General features: G+C 40.0%; 1 protein-coding gene across 21 annotated transcripts in view; it reads right to left on the bottom strand.

Moving 5' to 3' along the window:
* RBFOX1 (RNA binding fox-1 homolog 1) overlaps positions 1-20,400 on the bottom strand; it is a 1,014,010-nt gene that overhangs the window by 341,744 nt on the left and 651,866 nt on the right. For all 21 annotated transcript variants that reach the window (XR_011303135.1, XR_011303137.1, XR_011303136.1 and 18 more), the window contains exon 7: positions 12,345-12,398. Coding sequence is in view for 18 of the 21 variants with exons in the window: in XM_069646785.1 (XP_069502886.1) it covers positions 12,345-12,398 (54 nt within the window). In the remaining 3 variants the exon portion in view is untranslated. The remainder of the gene's footprint in view (positions 1-12,344; positions 12,399-20,400) is intronic.

The raw sequence follows: 20,400 nt of genomic DNA, 5'->3' as shown, positions 1-20,400 counted from the left end.
TCTGTAAGGGAACAGCAAGCTGCACAACTATTTTCTCGAAGGTTGTCAGGAGCAATTGCCAGTGATTAAAGTAAATTTTTAACCTGCCAGCCACCAACCTTCAGTTTGTTTATTTGTCATACCGAGTGGGAACGGTGTGGCCGGATGTGAGTCCTGAGTCTGTTCTGCCTAGAGACGCAAGCTACATACCACTGATGGCGCTAAATGAGGCTGAAACATGACTGGGTTTTTTTGTGGTCATTTTCAAAAAGGATGTCACTTAGCAGTTCTGTCTGGAACCCCCCTTTTTTAGGTGGGACCAATCCTGATTTTAATATGAGTTTCCGCTTCTGCGTTACAATCTCTATTATGCCACAGCAGGCTGACAAGTGATGGTCTGGAGGGTTGCCTAGAGCAATTTCCACTGGTTAAAACTAATTCATCAACCTCGAGCCATCAACCTGGAGTTTTGCATCTAAATAGTAACAATCAGTTATCAATGAATTCGCTGTACTTGCTGCCTTTTAAACTGTGGGTGTCTAAGGACATCCTCAGTCAACATTTAAGAAACAGAAAATGTATTGGACAAGTCATTTTTGGCATTGATTGTCAACTTCAACTATCAAGTGAGGATTTCAATGTTTAAATAGATGCTACATTGTAAAACAATGCATGTGACCAAATGTATGAATCTTCTACTTGAAATGGAAGTCATATAGAACAGTTGTTCCCCATTACAGGACATCATGTTCTACAGTGGTGGGACTGCCCATCCATCTTAGTAAGTGCTAGCTCACTCTGAGGGAGAAGTACATATAATAAGGCTGGGCAAAGCGGCTTAAATGAGACACCATCCTAGCGAAACATTGGGGCCTGGAATCAGCTTGAATGATTTGAACAATTTCAAAATGAAGCTAAAAGGGGTTTTAAACTTTTGAAAAGGAATTTGAGCCGCTAATACATATATGAGTATTTGATGGTTTGACTCGGCTTGCATGAACGTGTTGATGACTTGGTTTTTAACTTAATAAAGCTGTTTGCACTGAATTATTTGGATTGAGTGCTTTGTGACTTTTGTTTTGCTATACAAGCAGTTCTTGATCATGTTTTCAGTGAACACAAGCAAAAAAAAGGTGTATATATAGATATGTTTGTGTATATATATATATATATATATATATATATATATATATATATATATATATATATTTATTATTTTGATTTTTGATTGTTGATTTAAAATGTTTTTAGTTTTTAACATAGTACTTTTACATAATGTTACGAAAAGAGAAAGAAACTATTTAAATTCTATTTAAATACACTTCATAATATCCATATACCAAATTCTGTTGATTTCCTTATAAACAGAAGTAAATACTCCACCTAATTCCCAATAACCATTTGTGGCTTTTCCCGCCATGACTAATTCGGACTAACAGCTTTCCCGCTTCCCACCAGATCTTCTATTTCGTGCTGAGCTGTTTTCATTACTTCATCCAGTCTTCCAAAGATTACTATCAGGAACTTTCCCAGGGCCAGCATAAGTGACAGATGGGAAGTAGTCATGAGTCTATGCTGTAGGTCAGCTGATATAAGGCGTGACATGGAGTCAATGAAGGGAAAGAACATTGCTGACCTCTCTTCCAATACCTTGGGACAATGCAACACCAAGTGTTGCAGTGACTCAGTTTCCTCTCCAAATGGTCTGCAGAGTCGGAGCTCAGCGGGAATCCCCAATTTAAGACCCACCACTTCTAAGGTCGGTAGCCAATTGAGTCTAAATTTAAGGTACCAGTCGCTCAGCTTCGCCAATGGACATTTGCTAATATACAGTCTGAGCTAACTCGTAGGTAGGTATCAAACTTCCTGTCCCTGTACCTTTTTAGACGTTTTAGGTCTTGGAGATCAGCTATGATATCGCATCTCTTAACCTTTGATTTCAACAATGCATCAGAGACTGGTCCCTGTTGATCATGTTGATCCATAAATTCCTCGCACCTTTTCTTAAATTTGCACAAGAGGGGTTTATCTCCCTTGCCTATGATGGAGTTTAAGTAGAAGTCAAGCTGTAGGTGTTCTGCTCTAGCCATCTTAAAGTACAGGGTGAGGCTATGCTTCATCAACTGAGCCTACCAAGACACTACTCCCAGTTCCAAACTAGTAAGGCTAACTGGGACTGAGATGGGGAGCCCCAAGACCCTCTTCAAAATCCTCCCTTCCAGGGTGTCAAGAAACGTTCTGCTCTTTCCTTAAGTCAATTCGACTCCTTACATGACAGTCACTGATATCTTAGCCTTGTAGAAGTCGATTAAGGGAAGTAGAAAAAATTAATTCACACAACCTGTGTTTAACTGCTTTGGTCCAGATAATTTCAAAGGATTAACAATCACTGTTATTTTTTTTCGTGCCCATTTTATCGAAAAAAACTCATCAAATTATTTTTAAAAAAATTCTGGGGGTGTCCCCCAATTCCCCCATCCCCATTAATTGTATGTTTCACCCCCCAAAAATGTGAGGAGTTTTCTTTTGATAAAATGTCTGCACAAAAAGACAGCGATGGTTAACCCTGCGATGAAAGGACATTGTATCGGACAGACAGGCCCCCATTTTCTCTTCCAGTTTTCCTTCTTAGATTGTACGTCACCGTTTGTGGGAGACAGAAAATCCTCAGTATTGGATGCACTCCACTTTACTAACCCAGGAATTGTTGATTGTCCACTTGCAGCTAATATGTTTTTTCTCTTGCTACAAGTCATCATATGTGATTTAGCTGGGTTTACTGTAAGGTTGTTTTTTGCCAGGTAGGTCATAAATCCTGTAAGACAGCACTGCAGTCCTGCAGGAGTGTAATCAATCAGGACTACATCATCTGCATACACGATGCAGTCCACTTGCAGTTCCCACCACATAGGGGCGAATCACCCCCACGTCTTTGCTTCCTCCCACAAATCTGCTAAATACAGATTAAAAAAGTGTAAGCACGCACGCACCCTTTTTGGACTCCCAAACCACTGAAATAGATCTTGAGAGGGCGCCTATGCTGTTGATCCTCACTTTTTAGGAGGTATGCGCATGAAGCATCTGAATCATTGCCAAAAGACCCAGGTCGGTGCCCTAGTTTGCCAGCATCTTCCACAATCCTGGAAGATCCACATTGTCGAAAGCTGCTGAGAGCTATATAGCTGTGTAAGAATTCAAGGATACAAGCAGGTATTTATATGCAGATGATTTATTCACTGAAGAACTTCAGTAAAAAGAAAAACAATGAAAATAACATCCCTTTGAAGTTTGAAGTTTATACACTGTCAAGGGTGTCCCTGTGCTCGTCAGCGCGAAATGCTCCTGCTTCATTTTTTCCTAATCATGTGAGCCAGGGTTGGCCCACCAGTCATTTTTCTTTTGATCTCGTTGCTCGGCATTCTGAAATAACCAACAACAAAAACACCACAAGCGTTTTTGTACATATCGTTCTCTTACTGGATACTTGAATACCAATCAGTGCTTCTCATTCTAAGTTTTTCCCTGATTGGCCCAGGTTGCTGAGTCCTGCCTCTTTTGTGAGCCAGTGTCCAAAGCCCCGTGATAGGTCCCCCTTCAGTGTGTGAGGGAGACTCCGTCCGGCCCCCATCACCATGATAGTGATAGACGCTGTGTCGTTGTTGTGAATGGCTGCACTGTAAGTAAGGGTGAGAAGCCGTTCTGATGCTGAGGTGGAAAGTGCCATGTCTCGCTTCACGCAGGGAGATGCGGTCTCAAACCGAGCAAGGGCAGTCATCCAGCCTCGGCGAGGCAGAAAAACACAAGTAAGAAGGCATTATGTGCTTAGGCGAGAGGACGTCTGGGCTGGGCAGGCAACCGTGGTTGGAATCCCCCCTGTCACCTGTGCTGTTTGTGCCTCACAGGCTGCTACATACAAATTGGTAGGCCCACTAACTTCAACCTCCGAAAAGCAAGCATGTAATAGAAAATTGTTCTGTAAGGTACCCACTTCCCTCATAAATCCGGTTTCTAACAGGTGCAGGCGGTGGGTATCCTCTGCCCAAGAACTTAGTTCTCATAACACAATAGTGGCAAAGAGCTTAGAGGATGTATTAATAAAAGAGATAGGGCTGTAACTCCTTCGCTCTCCACTATCTCCCTTTTTAAAGATTGGGATCAGTATAGATTGAGGTCATGAGTCGGGGCATTTACCAAATTTTGCAATTTGTTTGAACAGGTTTCCTAAAATATCAGTCCAGGGACGGGGGCTATTCTTCAGGACCCTGTTTGTCAACGCATCTGGTCCGCTGGCCTGTGAATTATTAAGGTTGGCTATTATGAGTTCTAATTCTTCCCTATCAAATCTTGCCTACCATACTAGAACTTGGCCCACTGCCTGTGTATCACAGATGGGGAGCGCCTCACCCCCACTAATTTTGCTCTAGAAGAACTTTACCCAGGCTTCCTCTGCCACACCCAACATCTGTAGCGGAGAATGAAGTTTAGTCTTCTTGTTCAGTTTCCACCATATACCTTGGGTGTCGTTCTTCACTAACTTTGCCAATAACTCTCGATTGTTATCCATATATTTGTGTGTTTTCCGATATCTAAACCACAGTCTATATTGTTGTTGCTTTAGGGAATACATTTCTTTTTTCATCGCCACCTTATCGCCAAGGGAGGATTTTTTGTTTTACATTCATAATTTCTTTTTCTAGAAGACAATTTCTATCATAAACTGCACTGTCAAATGGTTGGCACTTGGAGTCCAGGGTAGACATTGAGTTTGTCAAGCAGATTAGAAAAAAACATTGGGTGCTGTTCCCCCCACCCCCTCTATCTTCCAAACTAAGTCATTCCACCATCAGGCTAGAATGTTATTAGGTTTCTGCACGTTGGCACTGTTACAGCAATCTTTACCTGCGCCCCTTATTAAAAGTTGGCTGTCACCCATTGATTCCAATGGAGCCAACGCTAACACCGTTTATTAAGAGGATGAAGTGATCGCTCCTTTTCAATTTTAGAATGTATAAGTCACTCAACCTTGCCACGTCTATGTTTTTAGTAAAAATATAGCCAATTGTTTAGAATGTGAATGCATTAGCCCAGGTTGGAATATGTTTTTGGGACCGATCCTTGACCAAATTGGATTGGGTAAAGCCCCCATCTCAACAGAAAATGGAACCGTTCCCTGCCAATGTTGGTCGTTTTCGAGATACCAAGAGTTTGTCCCCCCAATTCCCTCCCATCTATCTCGACAAACTCACTGGGTGTCACTGTACAATAACAGTTTAAGTACCCTCCAAGAATAATGGGACCCCTAGTCCCCTCTATTTTTCATTCTTGTAAGGCATTTTCTATTACATGCCAAATCGTGCCAGAATCCCCCAGGAGAAGATTGAAATAGATTTTTATTGTGAGAGTCTGAACAACTTAATTATTGATCACATCTACTATTTTTGAGATTAGTAGGCCCTCCCCAATCGTATTGAGAAGATGGAGCTGTCCTCTCTTCTCAATTTTAACTGCCACAATTAAGCAACCCGTCTTTTGGCCTTGCTACAACTCATCAAATATCAATCAAAGAGGGTGTATCCCTGAGCCATGTTTCCTGTTAAAGGATGAAAAATAGAGCAATCGGGTCAGTATTCAAGAAGGAGTGTTGGGGGCTGAATCATGGAATTATTTGTTCTGAAAAACGGGGATTTGTGCGCCATTCTGCCCGCAAAACCCCATTTGTTAAACAGGGATTTGTGGGCAGAATGGTGCACAAATTCCCGTTTTTCGGTGCAAATAGTTCCATGAATCAGCCCCGTGGCCTCTTGAGTTCCAACTAATGATTACAAGATTAAAGATTACAAGTCCTTAGAATACTTTACAGATCTTGTAAGTGTTGGTAGCATGTTGGAGAGCCATCCTCAACCCGTGGGATGGCCTTCCTGGTCAACCTGCCTCCGCTGGTCGGGGTCAAAAAAGGAATGTACATTCAGATTGACCCTCTCTTGATCTCGGATCTGCTCCCCTGTTTAATTGGGGTAGTATGTCTCAAAACCATTCAGGCGGAGGTCTTCTTGGCATTCAATGAGCATCATATCCACTAATTTAGAATAGAAGCTGATGGCAGTCAAACAAGTGGACACATTGGATGTCGGCTGAGAAAATGGCCTTGAACATGGTTGCCTGGAGAGTTCTTGCCAGTGTGCTGTCCAGGGTTGCCCCGAAGGAGCCTTGTTTTCTCAGAGATATATAATGAACCACCCTTCAGCTGTTGGTACGGTGGTCCTAAGTAATCAATCCTGGCTTTAGAGGAAACATCCTCTTTTTTAAAACCAAATCAATTATCCTATATCTTTCAGTTGCCTACAGCAGACTAGAGAGTTTTATTTCATTTAATTGTTTAGTTACTTTTTTTTCTGCTGGGAGAAGAAATTGTTGCACTTCCTGTACAAACAGTTCATCTTTTATGTAATTTAAATTGTAATTAATATCTTTACTAGGCCTCTTATTTCCCCATTCCATTTATTTTCTTTTATTCCCAGTGCCCAGATCCTTTTAAAAAATATAACTCCACAAAAAAAATGTATTCTTCCATGGTTGGCGTCAGCTAGCAACATTTAAAAGAAATTAGGAGAACCATTATATTTTTTGAGGAGAAGCATTCCTTTGTGGTAGAGCCTGTTGGGACTTGCCTTCAAGCCATTATAGTTTTTGAGAGTGCAACTATTCTAAAAGGGGTAGCCATTCACATGTTTAAGAGAGGTGTTTTTCAAAATAGCAGATTTTCTATGAGGGAGGGCCAGGGCAATTCTTTAGAGAGCAGTCTCTTCTGTAAATGTATTATTCCAGATAAACAAGTCGATGGATTTTCAGCGGATGCAGAAAAACAATGCACCTCTTGTTTCTTACTCAGCCAGTCAATTGTAAATCAATTTCCTTAGAACCCTTATTAGTCAACATACAGAGACTGTCTCTAAACAATGAAGTTGTCAGAAGCATTTTGGCTTAATCTGTGGCTTGGAATTCACCAGATCAATCTCTATTGTGTCTACTTTAATACATGTTCTCTTTACTTTTCTGAGTAGAACATGCTGGAAGTAAGTCAACTCACATATCAAAGACAAATGCTCCAAAGGAGAAAGTTTGGCGAGAAACAGCAATCTTTGTCAAAGTAGTTAAGGACCTCTGCTAACTAATTGTATTCACGTGGGCATACATAGTCCTTTACATAATTTTTATTTGGGAGGAATACCACATCCTAAAAGCCTTTACACATTTCTGATCGTTGTTTGCCAAGTTAGTAGGCCCGAGCGAAGAGGGTCAACTGTCCTTACCACCTGGGAATGTCCTGAGGGTGGACAATTATTGCTACTAGGACATTCCACCCAATGAAGCAGAATGTTCTTCTTAGAACAAGGAGGTCAAAGGAGAAACAATGGAATGTTGATGCAGAGGGCCTATATCAGATATGTGGGCCTTAAAGTATGTTGTGGGCCCTGAAGAAATGGATGAAAGCCTGATCACATCAAAAGGTGTTTAACAAGATTTACAATCACAAAACCTCTGGATCTGCCCAATGGTGTGGCCTGTAAGACTTGTATAACCCTAGTTGGTCTTGATATTAGCTAGTATATAAAAGTGTATACTGTTTTTAGTACATGGATATGCCCAGGAAATGACATGGCAGTGGTTGTGGCTATGCTCCATGCTGCTGTTAGCATTGAAAGGTAGCATTTTCAACAAACTGCAGGCTCTCAGAACTAATCTGCAGGCATTATATATATATATATAGTATGAGGAATGCAAGGGCGTCCACACTTCTTTTACCCATGTATCCTCCACCGAGATGTCCAGGGAAAGTCAGTAACTAATGGATCCTGACCCTGGGGGTATGCAAGAGAGGATCACCTGAGTGGAGAAGACTTGGGAAGTGGGGATGAGGCACACATAGGTGAGACACAGTATCCCCCATTTCCCTTTTTATAATGAGTCAAAAATTCCCCAGGCATTAATAGTCTATTGCCAGTCCCTTGCCTAATGTTTCAATAAAACATTCTGCAGTAAACACCAGTCAAGTACTGGGATGAGGAAGAGACAAACCAGAGCCATATATCCTCTATTTATTGACTCCCACACATACACACACCAGTTAGGTACTGGGATGAGGAGGAGGCAAACAAGGGCAATGCTGAACTACTTAACCACCAATGAGCAGTCTAGTCCTTTTTTAACCAGTCAACCTGGCAGGAGGTTTAAAAGCAGGAAGAATGGTAAACATGCAGTCACTCAAGTGCATGTTTTGTCCACTCACTTCCATAAATGGACACTGAGTGGCATGTCAGCCATCTCTCCAAATTGCTGCTGCTGCTCCCACCAAAATTGGGCAAGTCTGACTCTCCTACAAGCTGCCTTCCAAGACCTGATTCTGCTGCTCCTCCTCTTAGGTGAAACCAGATGACATTGTCCCATCCATTCATCTCAAGAGATGAATACTGAGTGGTGTATCAGCCACCTACATGAAACAGTGTGTCTTCCTCCCTAAACAATCACATCAGAGTGACTCTCGAACAGGCTGCCCTCAAGAATTCTCTGCTCCTCATTATCTGCATCCCAGTTGTCACCTGATTTCATTTGTCTTTTATTTTGACTTCCAGAGGCAGAAACTGACTCGTGTCTTACCCATCTTCCCGAATCACGATTCATTCTCCCACAAAAATCTGGTGAGCATGACTCCACCATAAGCAGCGCTCAGGAAATTAAGAGTCACATACATCCGTTTTTCACAGTCACCCAAGCAACACTTCCCCACATGGATCCTCTCACTCTAATCTCACAAAACATGGCACTTGTATGTCTAACCATTTCAAATCACTGAATGTGTCATACAGCACCGAGTAAGATAAGCCTGACCCAGATGTAACTCTCTGAATTCCAAGATCATTGATTCATCTATATACTTTTTCTTACACAACAATTCTAACTCCACACCGTCCCTCACCTACATTTCCTACGCGTACCTTCAGAAATGACCTTCCGTCTCTGAAAGTTACCTGAGTCTTAAGAGGAGCCCCAACCATGTGTCTTTGTTCAAGTCAAGTGGACTAACTTCAGATTGACTTTTTACCTTTCCACAGAGCAGGCTATGCAAGCTGCATTCTTTCTCAATACAGCGTCACTTATATGGTCGGATCATTGTTAAAGACCTGCTTTTATCACCCAGAATTTGGATGATTGCAGTCCCTAGCTTGAAAGTTCATCTATTCCTACCCATTTGCTCCAAATATGGTATCACTGGGGGTCATTCCGACTTTGGAGGTAACCACGCAGCTATTTGCATCATGGCTGCCTCCAAAACTCTGCCCTGGTGAATGGAGTAATTACCGGTCCATTCCAAGGTTGGAGGGACCGGTAATTCACCATTCACCAGGGCCCTTCCCCATTCACATTTGAGCCCCCTTAAGGCTTAATGGGAAAGGAGAAGGCGCTAATAACGGTACCGTAAATTACGGTACCGTTATTAGCACTAAAGTCCCTTTGCGGGTCCCGTCCTTAACGCCTGCTAAAAGCAGGACCCGCAAAGGGAATTCGTAGTAGGGTGGTAAGGGTTTAACGGCACTAGTCTCGTTACCAGTGATCGTTAACCCTTACCGCCCTACTCGCAATGAGGCCCACTGTCTGTACTACCAATAAAACAGGACGTGTAAACAGATGATAAATCAGAATGGAAAACATATCCAGTGCAAACCTGAATTTGGATCTGTTTGCACAGTTTTACAAATATGAAGTGCATCCCGTGCATGTTTCCATGCTTGTATAGTACTCATTTTATGAGCCTAATCCCTTAAGGGAACTAATGTAATTTGAGTGTATGCACTTGGTATGCTGCCCCTATGGTAATCATGGTAAATGTTCCATTTCTCTTGTAGGATTTATACAGATACACCAGAGCCCATATCTTTGAAATGCTCCTGTGATTCCATGTTTATGTAACAGATAGGTTTATCTTAATTGAGATCTAGCAATCAAAATGTCAAACAAGCTTTGACAGTCTAGAAAGACGGAAGTTTAGATGTCTTTCGACATCCACATATTTGACAAACATCTTTCACAGCACTAAAGACTAACATATACCAACTTTGCAAAAATGGGATTGACACCAATTTGCCTTATGATGTACAAAAGCAAAAATGTTGTGCTGGAATGAATACAACGTATATTCGTTCTCACTCTACATGGTTTGCATACATAGATGACACAATTACAAAATTGAATGGTTAAAAAGCAAATGATCCTAATGATTTTGATTTAATGTGGGTATTCACATGGTGAAAAGGAGCATGATGTTGGCATTTGCACAGAACAATTATAGAAAGCCAATGCTGTGTGTGTGCGACAGTATCTTTAGTGTCGCAAACAGCCTAAAGGAATTAAATCCACATGCAAAAGTTAAATAAACCATTTATTTTATTTCGATAAGAGACTATTTTCATTGGTTCAAGATAAAAATAGCAGTGTTTCTTCAATCAAAAAAGACACCTGTGTTTATTCAACATTGCATCGTGAGATAGTAACTAGAGAAATAACAAAACATAAATAAGACTTGTCCAGTTTGGAAGATTTACAATTGATCGGCCAGAAACATGTGGGCTGGAGCACAAGGCCTACTTTCTTTCTTTATCCAATAATGTAACATCAAATACCTGAGCTGTACAAACCATTGTGACATAGTTAAGTATGTTTCTATAAATAAAATATCATATCATATCATATATCGAGAGCAACATGTGCACTTTAGAGTTCATAACCCAAGATAATATCACAGTCTGTATTTATTGCAAGCAATCTAAGTGTTGAGAATAAGCATGCTGTGCCTATAAATATCTGCCTATCATTTAAATGAAAAAAGGAACACGTTATTGAGTGGATATGTTCAGTATTTGGCAGGTATAATTAGCGTATAGAATACCCGATGCCACGAAACACTATAAATATTGCAAAACATAAAAAATAATGCACATGTATTTGAGATATACTAACTTATGGTTTATTTAATATTGCATTTAAAGAAGAGTACTCATTATTACACCCCATGTAAAAATAACTGTGAGTAACCTATGAATTTTGTATTTTGTTATTTATTGAATTTATAAAGTGCTTTTGCCAATGTGAATCTTTTTAGGAAAGATTGAAATATTCTCTAAATTATTGTGAAGTTATCACACCAATTAATTGGAGTTAATTACAAATATTTAACAAAATAGTTATTATGACCCAAACAAATAGGCTCATATAATAATCTTGAGAAACACTACTGTATATACATTATCAAACTGATTATTTTTAATTGCTTATGATTGGGTTCACCCAATTCACCATCATTTTGTTCCTGTGCCCCTAAAAAATGAGAGGATGCAGGTAACAAATCACTCTCATTGGTAATATGACTTGCAGTAAAAGTCCTACTCCTGGTGTTCCTACCCTCTAAACCTGGTTTGTGGTTAAGTTTCTAAACCTTCACTCCATTACACCCATGTGGAATGCAGCAACAGTTGGGGAAATTGGTGTCACAAGATACAAATGCATTCTGAGACCATGAGCAGTAATCAGAAGTGGAACAAGAATTATATTTTGTGAAGAATTCATAGATGTTTGGGGGAAATGACGAGAGAAACAGTAGAGTAATATAAAGTCATGTTACCATTATCACAGTGGTAGATTCCAGAAATTATGGATATTTTGGAGCCAAAATGCCAGGTCTAGATGAAAGATCTCCAAGGAGTGACAATAGTCAAAAGATTTTCTTGGGAGAAAACATTCAAGAGCCAAAAAAGACATTTTGGAGAGACATGGAGACCCATAAAAAAAAATAACATTGTTGTGAATATTATTAATGTCTTATGTTGCTGTAGCCTTGAAATACAAGTAGAACTTTTTTCTGGATCCTTCATTTCTATGATGGATTAGAAACAAAACACATGACACTGTAGAGAGGTAATCTGTCATGAAGAACTCATCAATGGGGATGACACGATAAAAGAAGGCATATTGGAACAAATACATATTGGCATGTAAAAAAGTACAAATACACTAGACAGCCATCAGGGAGGGATTGAAAGCTTGAGTGAATATCATGATCACTAATTTAGCTTGTTCATTTACCATCCTCTTGTCACTCCACTCAAGCAAATGCCTCTTGCGACATAGGATTTGTTGAGGAAGTTTCTTTATCTACAAAAGTGGGCTGCAGGTTTTTTCAATGATGTATAAACTCATAATAGGAATAGAAATGCTCCCTCAACCTATGTTTATATCAGGTTTTAATCAGGAAACAAACAGTACACAATCAAACAAAACAATAACCCTGCTTCTGCTATGTATTTATTGCTTACCTGCATAGAATTCCGGACTGTAAACTGCACCCACTACAGGATTCAACTTCCAGCCTAAAAAAATAAAAATTCCTTTCATCAATGTTTGGGCTCTGAAATTGAAAACATTAACCAAAAATCCAATGTATTTTATAAACATCTATTATAGTGTGTTCCTGCTTGCCACCATGTGAAAGGAAATCACTGTAGGATTATTTTGTGGCATTATTTTAAGTTCACATATCTCATTTAAATTACTATCACTGTTTAAGAGAGGGGAATTTAGTAAGCATTTCTCAATTTTGAAATTTCTTTGCTTTTGATTCAATTTTATTTTAGTAAAGAAATTACATTTTAGGATTGAGAAACTAAAGCAGTTATATAGTGGGCTAAAGGAAGTTTGCAGGGTAGACACGCATTTCACCGCAGTATTTTTCATCGCATGTTTTTTCATCGCCGTTTTTTATTTTGAAAAAAACTCATCGTTTTTTTTTGAGGGGATTAAAAAATTAAATATATGGGTGTGGGTGTAAGGGAATAAAACAAAAAGGGAGGCTTGGGCGGGTAGCCCCCCAAAAAAAACCCCAAAAAAAACATGAGTTTTTCGAAAAAAACAGCGATGAAAAAACCTGCGATGAAAAATACTGCGGCAAAATAACGTAGAACCGTTTGCAGGTGATGCATATTCAATTAAGATGAGAGGGATAATGCATCAGCAAAGCACCAAGGCCAGATATATCATAGGTTAATGCAAACAGAAAATAGAAAAATCCACAATTGGTAAAAGACACCCTTGAGCCGTTGGCCACAATCTCTAGAACATTGTTCCATCACAGTTAGAAACTGAACAATCACTGCTTAAGGTTAGTAATAACAAGAACATGTTCTCAATCTAGTGAGGGAAGAAGCGTATGCTGCTGAATTATTAATGCATAAACTTAATAGTTTCAGCAAACATCTATATAACATCTGGTTTTGATGCTATGTGTACCTTCTAATACACTAACATAGGACAGGTCCTGAAGAAAACATTGTAAGCATTCCTTTTAATGATCACAATCTATTTTGAAATATGCTCTTTTTCACTCAGGACACACCTTGGTGGGACAATAGTATGTTAGTCCCAAAAATACTAAATACTTTAAATATAAAATGTGGCATGTTGGGAAGAAAAATATCATCAAGTATAGTGTCCTCATTTTTTCATTATTAAATATATGTTTTTTAATTCCTCACAATGTATCTGTCTTGCCTGTATAATAATGCATAAGGATCACAATATATCATATCACATATGATATCACTTATGGCATCAGGTATGATATCTCCAGTGGAGAGAACACATCTGAAAAAGCGAGAATATTGCCTGATGAAGTTTCTTGAGGGACCAAACACGTGGTTCTCTGGGTGTTTATTTCTTCCACCTAAATGCACTATATTTGAAACTGCATGTAATAAAAAGGCGCCCTTAACTTAATGGAGTTACCTTGCATTTTTACAGAAGTTCATTTATGAGGGATTCAAGATTTTGATGCCGGCTAACCTCTCCCATCACCAAATATTTACATATGATGTCTTTGGTGAAGTCATATGAGATGTCATGAGAGACGTTAGATGTCATGTTTTTCCTCTGTAATGTCATCTGTGTGGGTATGCGTATTGCATGGTGGATGCACTAGTTATGGTTGCATAGCTTAGACTAACTGGCACATTTCTGTATTTTTTAGTTTAGTTTATTGTACTGCAACAAAAGTATCCCTTTAAGAAAGTTTTAGTTTTTTAACTAAACAAATGTTAATCAGGGCAGCTAAAAGATGAAGTCCATTTAGAATTTGTTTTCACTGTTATCTTGAATTACATCTTGAATGACTTCAACAGTGATGGCTATCCGGTTGTCATGTGTGTTGTGTATATATATATATATATATATATATATATATATATTCAATAAAAAAATGTTGTTAAATTGACGTTATGGTTAAGTTGCACTAATAAAAACCTATGAAATTCAATGAAAAAACTTTGGTAAAGGGATGTTATGGTTATGTTGGACTAATAAAAACCTATGAAATTCAAAGAAAAAACTTTGTTAAAGGGACGTTATGGTTTCAAGTAAAATAAAAAAAAACAGAAACTCGCCAGTTATGGTAAGCTAAACAACCATAACTCACATCACCACCGTGCACTGCTAAGACTAATACCCAGGACATGAAACTTCGCAAAAACATGTATATCTGGATCTATTATCAGTTTGCCAAGTGTAGATTCATCAAATGGCACCTCATTTATAAGCCTTTACATTATTTTGAGACCCCCCCCTCTAATTTGGCACCCTTATGACAGAATCCCACCAATCTTTGCATACTCACTCAGAATCAGGTCAGAAATATACAAGCAACATGTCATGCAGTTCCATTAAGTGGCACAATATTCCCATTGGCATAACACAAAATGCAAATGGAAATGTTGGAAAATCTGATTGAGTCTATGTACTTTACTGAGAAATATAAAATAGTTGGAGTCTTTACATGTTTTTTTAGTTCTATTTTTTAACTGTGAAAGGTGGTTCCTAAAGGAATATGTCTTTTGTTGTTTTTGGATGTATTTCTTTTTTGCAGGAGAGCTGGGAACGAAAGGTGGTTAGGGAAATGAGGGAAGAGGAATCAAACACTAATATGGAGCGGTAGGTGGACAAGGGAAAATCTTGCGCATGTGTTATTTCTAAGGTAGGGGGCAGTGTTTCTCATGCTCCTTGAATTCAGCAGTGGTCGTGGCTCTTGGGAAGGGGTTATGGGATTAGCTGATGCCATATTAAGATAAATAGCAGTTTTGCTAAAAGTATGTATTGTGTACTAGATTGTTAATGGATAATGAGTAGGAATAGGTGTTGGAGCTGTGCAAGGGAAATTTTGAAGTTGAAAGTTCCTAGATCGGTAGAGAATGCAGTTCTGAACTGTCTGCAAAGCAGAGATCTTATCGTGAAGTGCGGACGGGTTCTCGGACACGTCATCATGCCGCGCGCTAGTGTATGGTCATGTGGCACTGTTCGGAAGGTCCACTATGAAGTCAGATGTTCGTAGATGGGTAGGGATGCAAAACTAGTTGAATTAGTTGCAAAAGGTGTATAGAAGTGTTAAAAATGATTCCAGAAGGTGGGAAATGGCAGAGTTTTAAGGTGAAACTTTGAAAAAGGGACAAAAATATTGTTATATTGGGTAAGTATGATATTAGTAGGTTGCAGCAAAATGACATGCACTGGTAAAAAAAACTATGAAATTCACTGAAAAAACCTTGTTAAAGGGGCGTTATGGTTAAGTTGCACTAATAAAAACCTATGAAATTCAATGAAAAAACTTTGTTAAAGGGACGTTATGGTGTCAAGTAAAATCGAAAAGCCCCAGAACTTCACCAGTTATGGTAAGCTAAACGACTATAACTCGTGCCACCACCGTGCACTGCTATATATAAAAAACACTGTGTTTTGAACTGCCATTTCCTGGAGCAAAGTCTTGATATTTTGGCTAATTTGTGTACTCCCAATTATTTTCTTATCTGGATCTGCAGTGCTGTGTGTGACTTTGCTTTAATGGCTTAATCTATCTATCTATCTATCTATCTATCTATCTATCTATCTATCTATCTATCTATCTATCTATCTATCTATCTATCTATATGAATTCAAAGAAAAAACTTTGTTAAACAGACATTATGGTTCCAAGTAAAACCGAAAAACCCCTGAAATGCGCCAGTTATGGTAAACTAAGCAACCATAATTCGCGCCACCACTGTGCACTGCTAAGACTAACACCCAGGACATCAAAGTTGACATCACAAATGTCATTGATGACATCACTGATGACATCACATATCTGGCCCACTTATTTTTGTTTATTGGCATATATAGGCCAGATAGTTTCGTTCACTGGCAGTCAGAATAATAACATTGAAAAAGGTGCTCTATCTAGACGTTAACCTTGTCATATCTTCTTTAAATACTTTCCTTAGGGTTTGGTCTTAGCTCATGGTGCACATACATGGGGAAATGAGCAGGCCTAAAACACACAATTCATTTGTATACATGAAGATAAACTTTAATGTCATTAACATTTTCTGATGATGCAGTTTCTTTCTTCCTTACTTTAGTTTCCCTGTATGTACCTCTGATTTGTATGCATTGTGGTTCTTCATATGTATTGTTTGTACCAGCACAAGTGCTGTAAGTCTTGAATTGTTAGCTAGTTATTACATGATTAACATTACTCAAAACTCTGATACGGTAGCATTCATTATTGTACTATCCAAAATTACAAGATTATAAATAGTGTACTTCTATGGTGCATGCTGCAGTCATTGCCTATGTTTATATATGATTAGGTTTCTGTATTAACAACAACACTTCAATACAATGATATTAGATGAGTACATTCTTTAATAGATTAAGTAGTTCATGATAGGTCTCCCGATCACCCCTGACATCTTGTTACCAACAATATAAACAAAACTCCTTGCAGGGACTTTTCATCAAACTGTATTTCACATGTGATGTCATCAGTGATGTCATCAATGACATTTGTGAGGTCATCTTTGATGTCCTGGGTGTTAGTTTTAGCAGTGCACGGTGGTGGCGCGAATTATGGTTGCTTAACTTACCATAACTGGCGAATATCAGGGGTTTTTTGGTTTTACTTGGAACCATAATGTCTGTTTAACAAAGTTTTTTCTTTGAATTTATTTATATAGATAGATAGATAGATAGATAGATAGATAGATAGATAGATAGATAGATAGATAGATAGATAGATAGATAGATAGATAGATTAAGCCAAGTCACACACAGCACTGCAGATCCAGATAAGAAGATAATTGGGAGTACACAAATTAGTGAAAATATCAAGACTTTGCTCCAGGAAAATGGCAGTTCAAAGCAGTGTTTTTTATATATAGCATTTTTACACCAAGACAAACAGCACTTAAGGATTCAGACAACTGCATACACGTTTCACCCTTATTAGGGATTGTCAGTAAACTATCGTTTGAATCGATGTGGCTGGAGCTTTAGTGCATGTTTAGCAAACAGCAGCAAGGTTTTGGTGGGTTACTGCTTTCTTATTTCATATGCTCAGTTCCTAAGGCAAGTAACAACTAACACACTGTGGCTACTGAGCATGGACTACACCATTAAAATGCCCTTAGCACCCTCAAGAACACAAACGTGGCTGTGCTAAAGACAACATCGAGGAACAAGCCGAAGTGGACTTTGAACCCATGAAAGACAGAATAAGGGCCCACAAGAATGGTGAAAAAGGACACACTGGTCTGCAGGGCTGGTGAATGACCACAGACTTGCCATGGCCACTGGTAGTCTCTGGCGCAATGTAGCAACTGAACATTTCCACAGTTCATGAATAGTATTTATTTTGGGTAACTTACCAGGATCACGTGCTTAGTGGTAAAGTCCCACCGTGTCCCCTCAGGTCCCTAGAACATGACCCAAGACAATGCCTATGACAATATGGCCACACAGAATGGCAAAAATCATTGCCCTGTGGCCAGTTTATGTGGCTAAATGGGTATTTGAAGATTGTGGTCCCGTGCATCTGCCATGGCTCTCAGGGAATTGCCAAAGATCATGCTTTATTAAAAAGTGGGCATTGGCCATGGCGAGAGGCAATCCCATGTGGACACTGTAGTGGCTTCAGCATATCCAAGGCCTGGCTGAAGTCCATGTCCTGATAAAGTAGCTAATGGGCATGGACAGAGGCCAAGACAAGTGTCCTCAGTCGGTGGCATGTCAGTTACTAGGCCACAGGAGATGGCCATGGCCTGGCAAGTGGCCACTGGGTAAAGAGTAATCTGCTGGCATAGAGCTGTCTGGGAAATTGCTTGAAAGCCATAACACAGCCAAGAAGGCCACTAGGAATGACTTCAGGCAATGTGCACTGGCCACAGATAGAGGCCAGAAGTGCCAGTAGCATTGCTAAAAGACTTGCCATATGCAAATGGCCACTCTCTGTTACCACAGGACATGACTAGTGGGTACAGGCGATGGCTGGTGGTGCCCAGAGCATGCCCTGAATAATCGTGGTATATCATCTGGTCATTTCCAGTAGCTACAGCATGTGGCTTGCAGGTGATATGATAGGTTATTCATAACATGCTTAATACCCAGATGTTTCTAAGCACGGACCTAGGGATCGAACCTGTGTTGCTCCGTCTTGTGTTGTTTCCAAGGCAAGCACGTTGCCCCTGAGCTATCCTCCTGAGACCAGGGACAAAGGGGACAGGGATACAGCCAAAGACAGTACCTTGGGAAAAGTTGATACATTTATCATGCTAATTTGCCACTTTGTGCAGTTTTGGGCTGATTTTTCATGGGTAAATTGCAAGCCTTAGAGAAAGCAGGTTTTATAAACTCTATTATTATTATTTTGTACTTCTTTGTCTTTTACTGATATACTAATATCCCTTTAAGAAAACATGTTCAATGTATTTCTAGACTTTTACTAAATTAAACTTAACAGTAAAGTCCCTATAATGAATATTTTTCAGTAATATATATATTTTTAAATGATGTACATTATGGCAGTGTTCACTAGTTATTTTGCCCTAGGCCTGGCTTGTGGCCATTTCCCATGCACCACAAGCCATGTAATGGCCCCCTGGGGCATGGCTAGAGGACCTTCCCAATTGCTTTTCTTATCTACACATATGCCCTGACTAAATCACTACTCAGACTCCTGATCAGACAACTAGGAAAGGGATGGTGACTCACTGACTGGACCAGGCGTCCCATTTTGACTCAGCAGGGCCTGTAGCTATAATCCAGGAAACTGTAAACCACTGAGTGAGCAATCTGAGGATGGCCTTTGGACATTCCCAGTGGCTACTCTGACTAGGATCTGGACTTTACCCACACCCTCAAGTGGACCAGTGGGCTCATTGGACATGAACAATGGCTGCTGTGACTAATGAAGGGTCTTTATCACTGCCCATGTGTAAAGACTGGAGGGGGGTCTGTACTTCCGCTGTCTATACGGTAGAGGAGAGGCACAGAAAACCCCAGCCAAGATTCTCTATTATGGTAGCAATGGACGAGCAATCAAGGCCAAGCTTCTAAGGAGGTGATGCAGGCTGGTTCTTAAGTACAGTGTTGTCCCCAAGCCCCCACAAAGGAATGTCCACACACTGTATTAGTTAAAACACTTTATATTATTAATATTCAAGGTTATGTACACTATCACAATAACTCACTTTGTGCTCAGAAAATCAATAATGGTAAATATATACAGTTCTAAAGTGGTACCACAATTATTATCAGATCTCATTAAAGTGCATCAACTATACTGTCAAAATTCCACACAGATCAATAAAGAAGAAACCAGCAGTAGAGAGGGTAAGGAAAGCAAGATGGTTGAACAATTGGCAGAATACTGGCCTTTACCAACTAGGCACAATTCTTTGTGGAGATCCCCCCACCTGGGCAACCTGTAAAGCAAAGTTGTATCACAAACCCAGTCCATATATTGTTCTACGAGTCTTATTTCCCTCTGCAATAGGTCTACAGCCCCAATGTACCTGGAATTGGAGCGTTCGTCATCAGGGAATTGACGGCCCTTCTTGAGTGCCCTCCCTTTAAGGCAGGAGTCACGGGTCGTCAAACATCCGACGGAGAACAGGGTGAACTACGGCAGGGAAGTGGCAGCTTCGTTCCTAGCGGTGCTCGTCGGCGACGGAGCGTTGGCGTCCTGCAAGGAAGAGGTGTGTGGGGCACCTCGGTGACGATAGTTCTGGACTGCAAAGAGATGATGAAGAGCTGTGGCCCAGCAAGGGCGTTGAGTCGTCGGCATCTCTGTGGTCTTTAGGAGGCGGGAAACCCACCGGTGGATGTTCCTCGGCACGTCGACGGTCTGGCCTTCTCTATCGGGATAAAGAGGGTGGCGATGCAGACGGGAGCGTTCTTGGATCAAATGAAGTTCTTAGGCAAACGGGAGCACGGCGGCTCCAGTCAGCGACGGTGGTCATCGACAGTGGTGGACAACAGTCATCGACAGTGGTGGACAACAGTCCGGGCGCTTCT

The sequence above is a fragment of the Ambystoma mexicanum genome, chromosome 2q, assembly GCF_040938575.1.
Source record: "Ambystoma mexicanum isolate Mex_15411 chromosome 2q, UKY_AmexF1_1, whole genome shotgun sequence".
Lineage (NCBI taxonomy): Eukaryota > Metazoa > Chordata > Amphibia > Caudata > Ambystomatidae > Ambystoma > Ambystoma mexicanum.
Note: the sequence above shows the minus strand (reverse complement) of the source record. Positions and strands in the feature narration are given on the sequence as shown.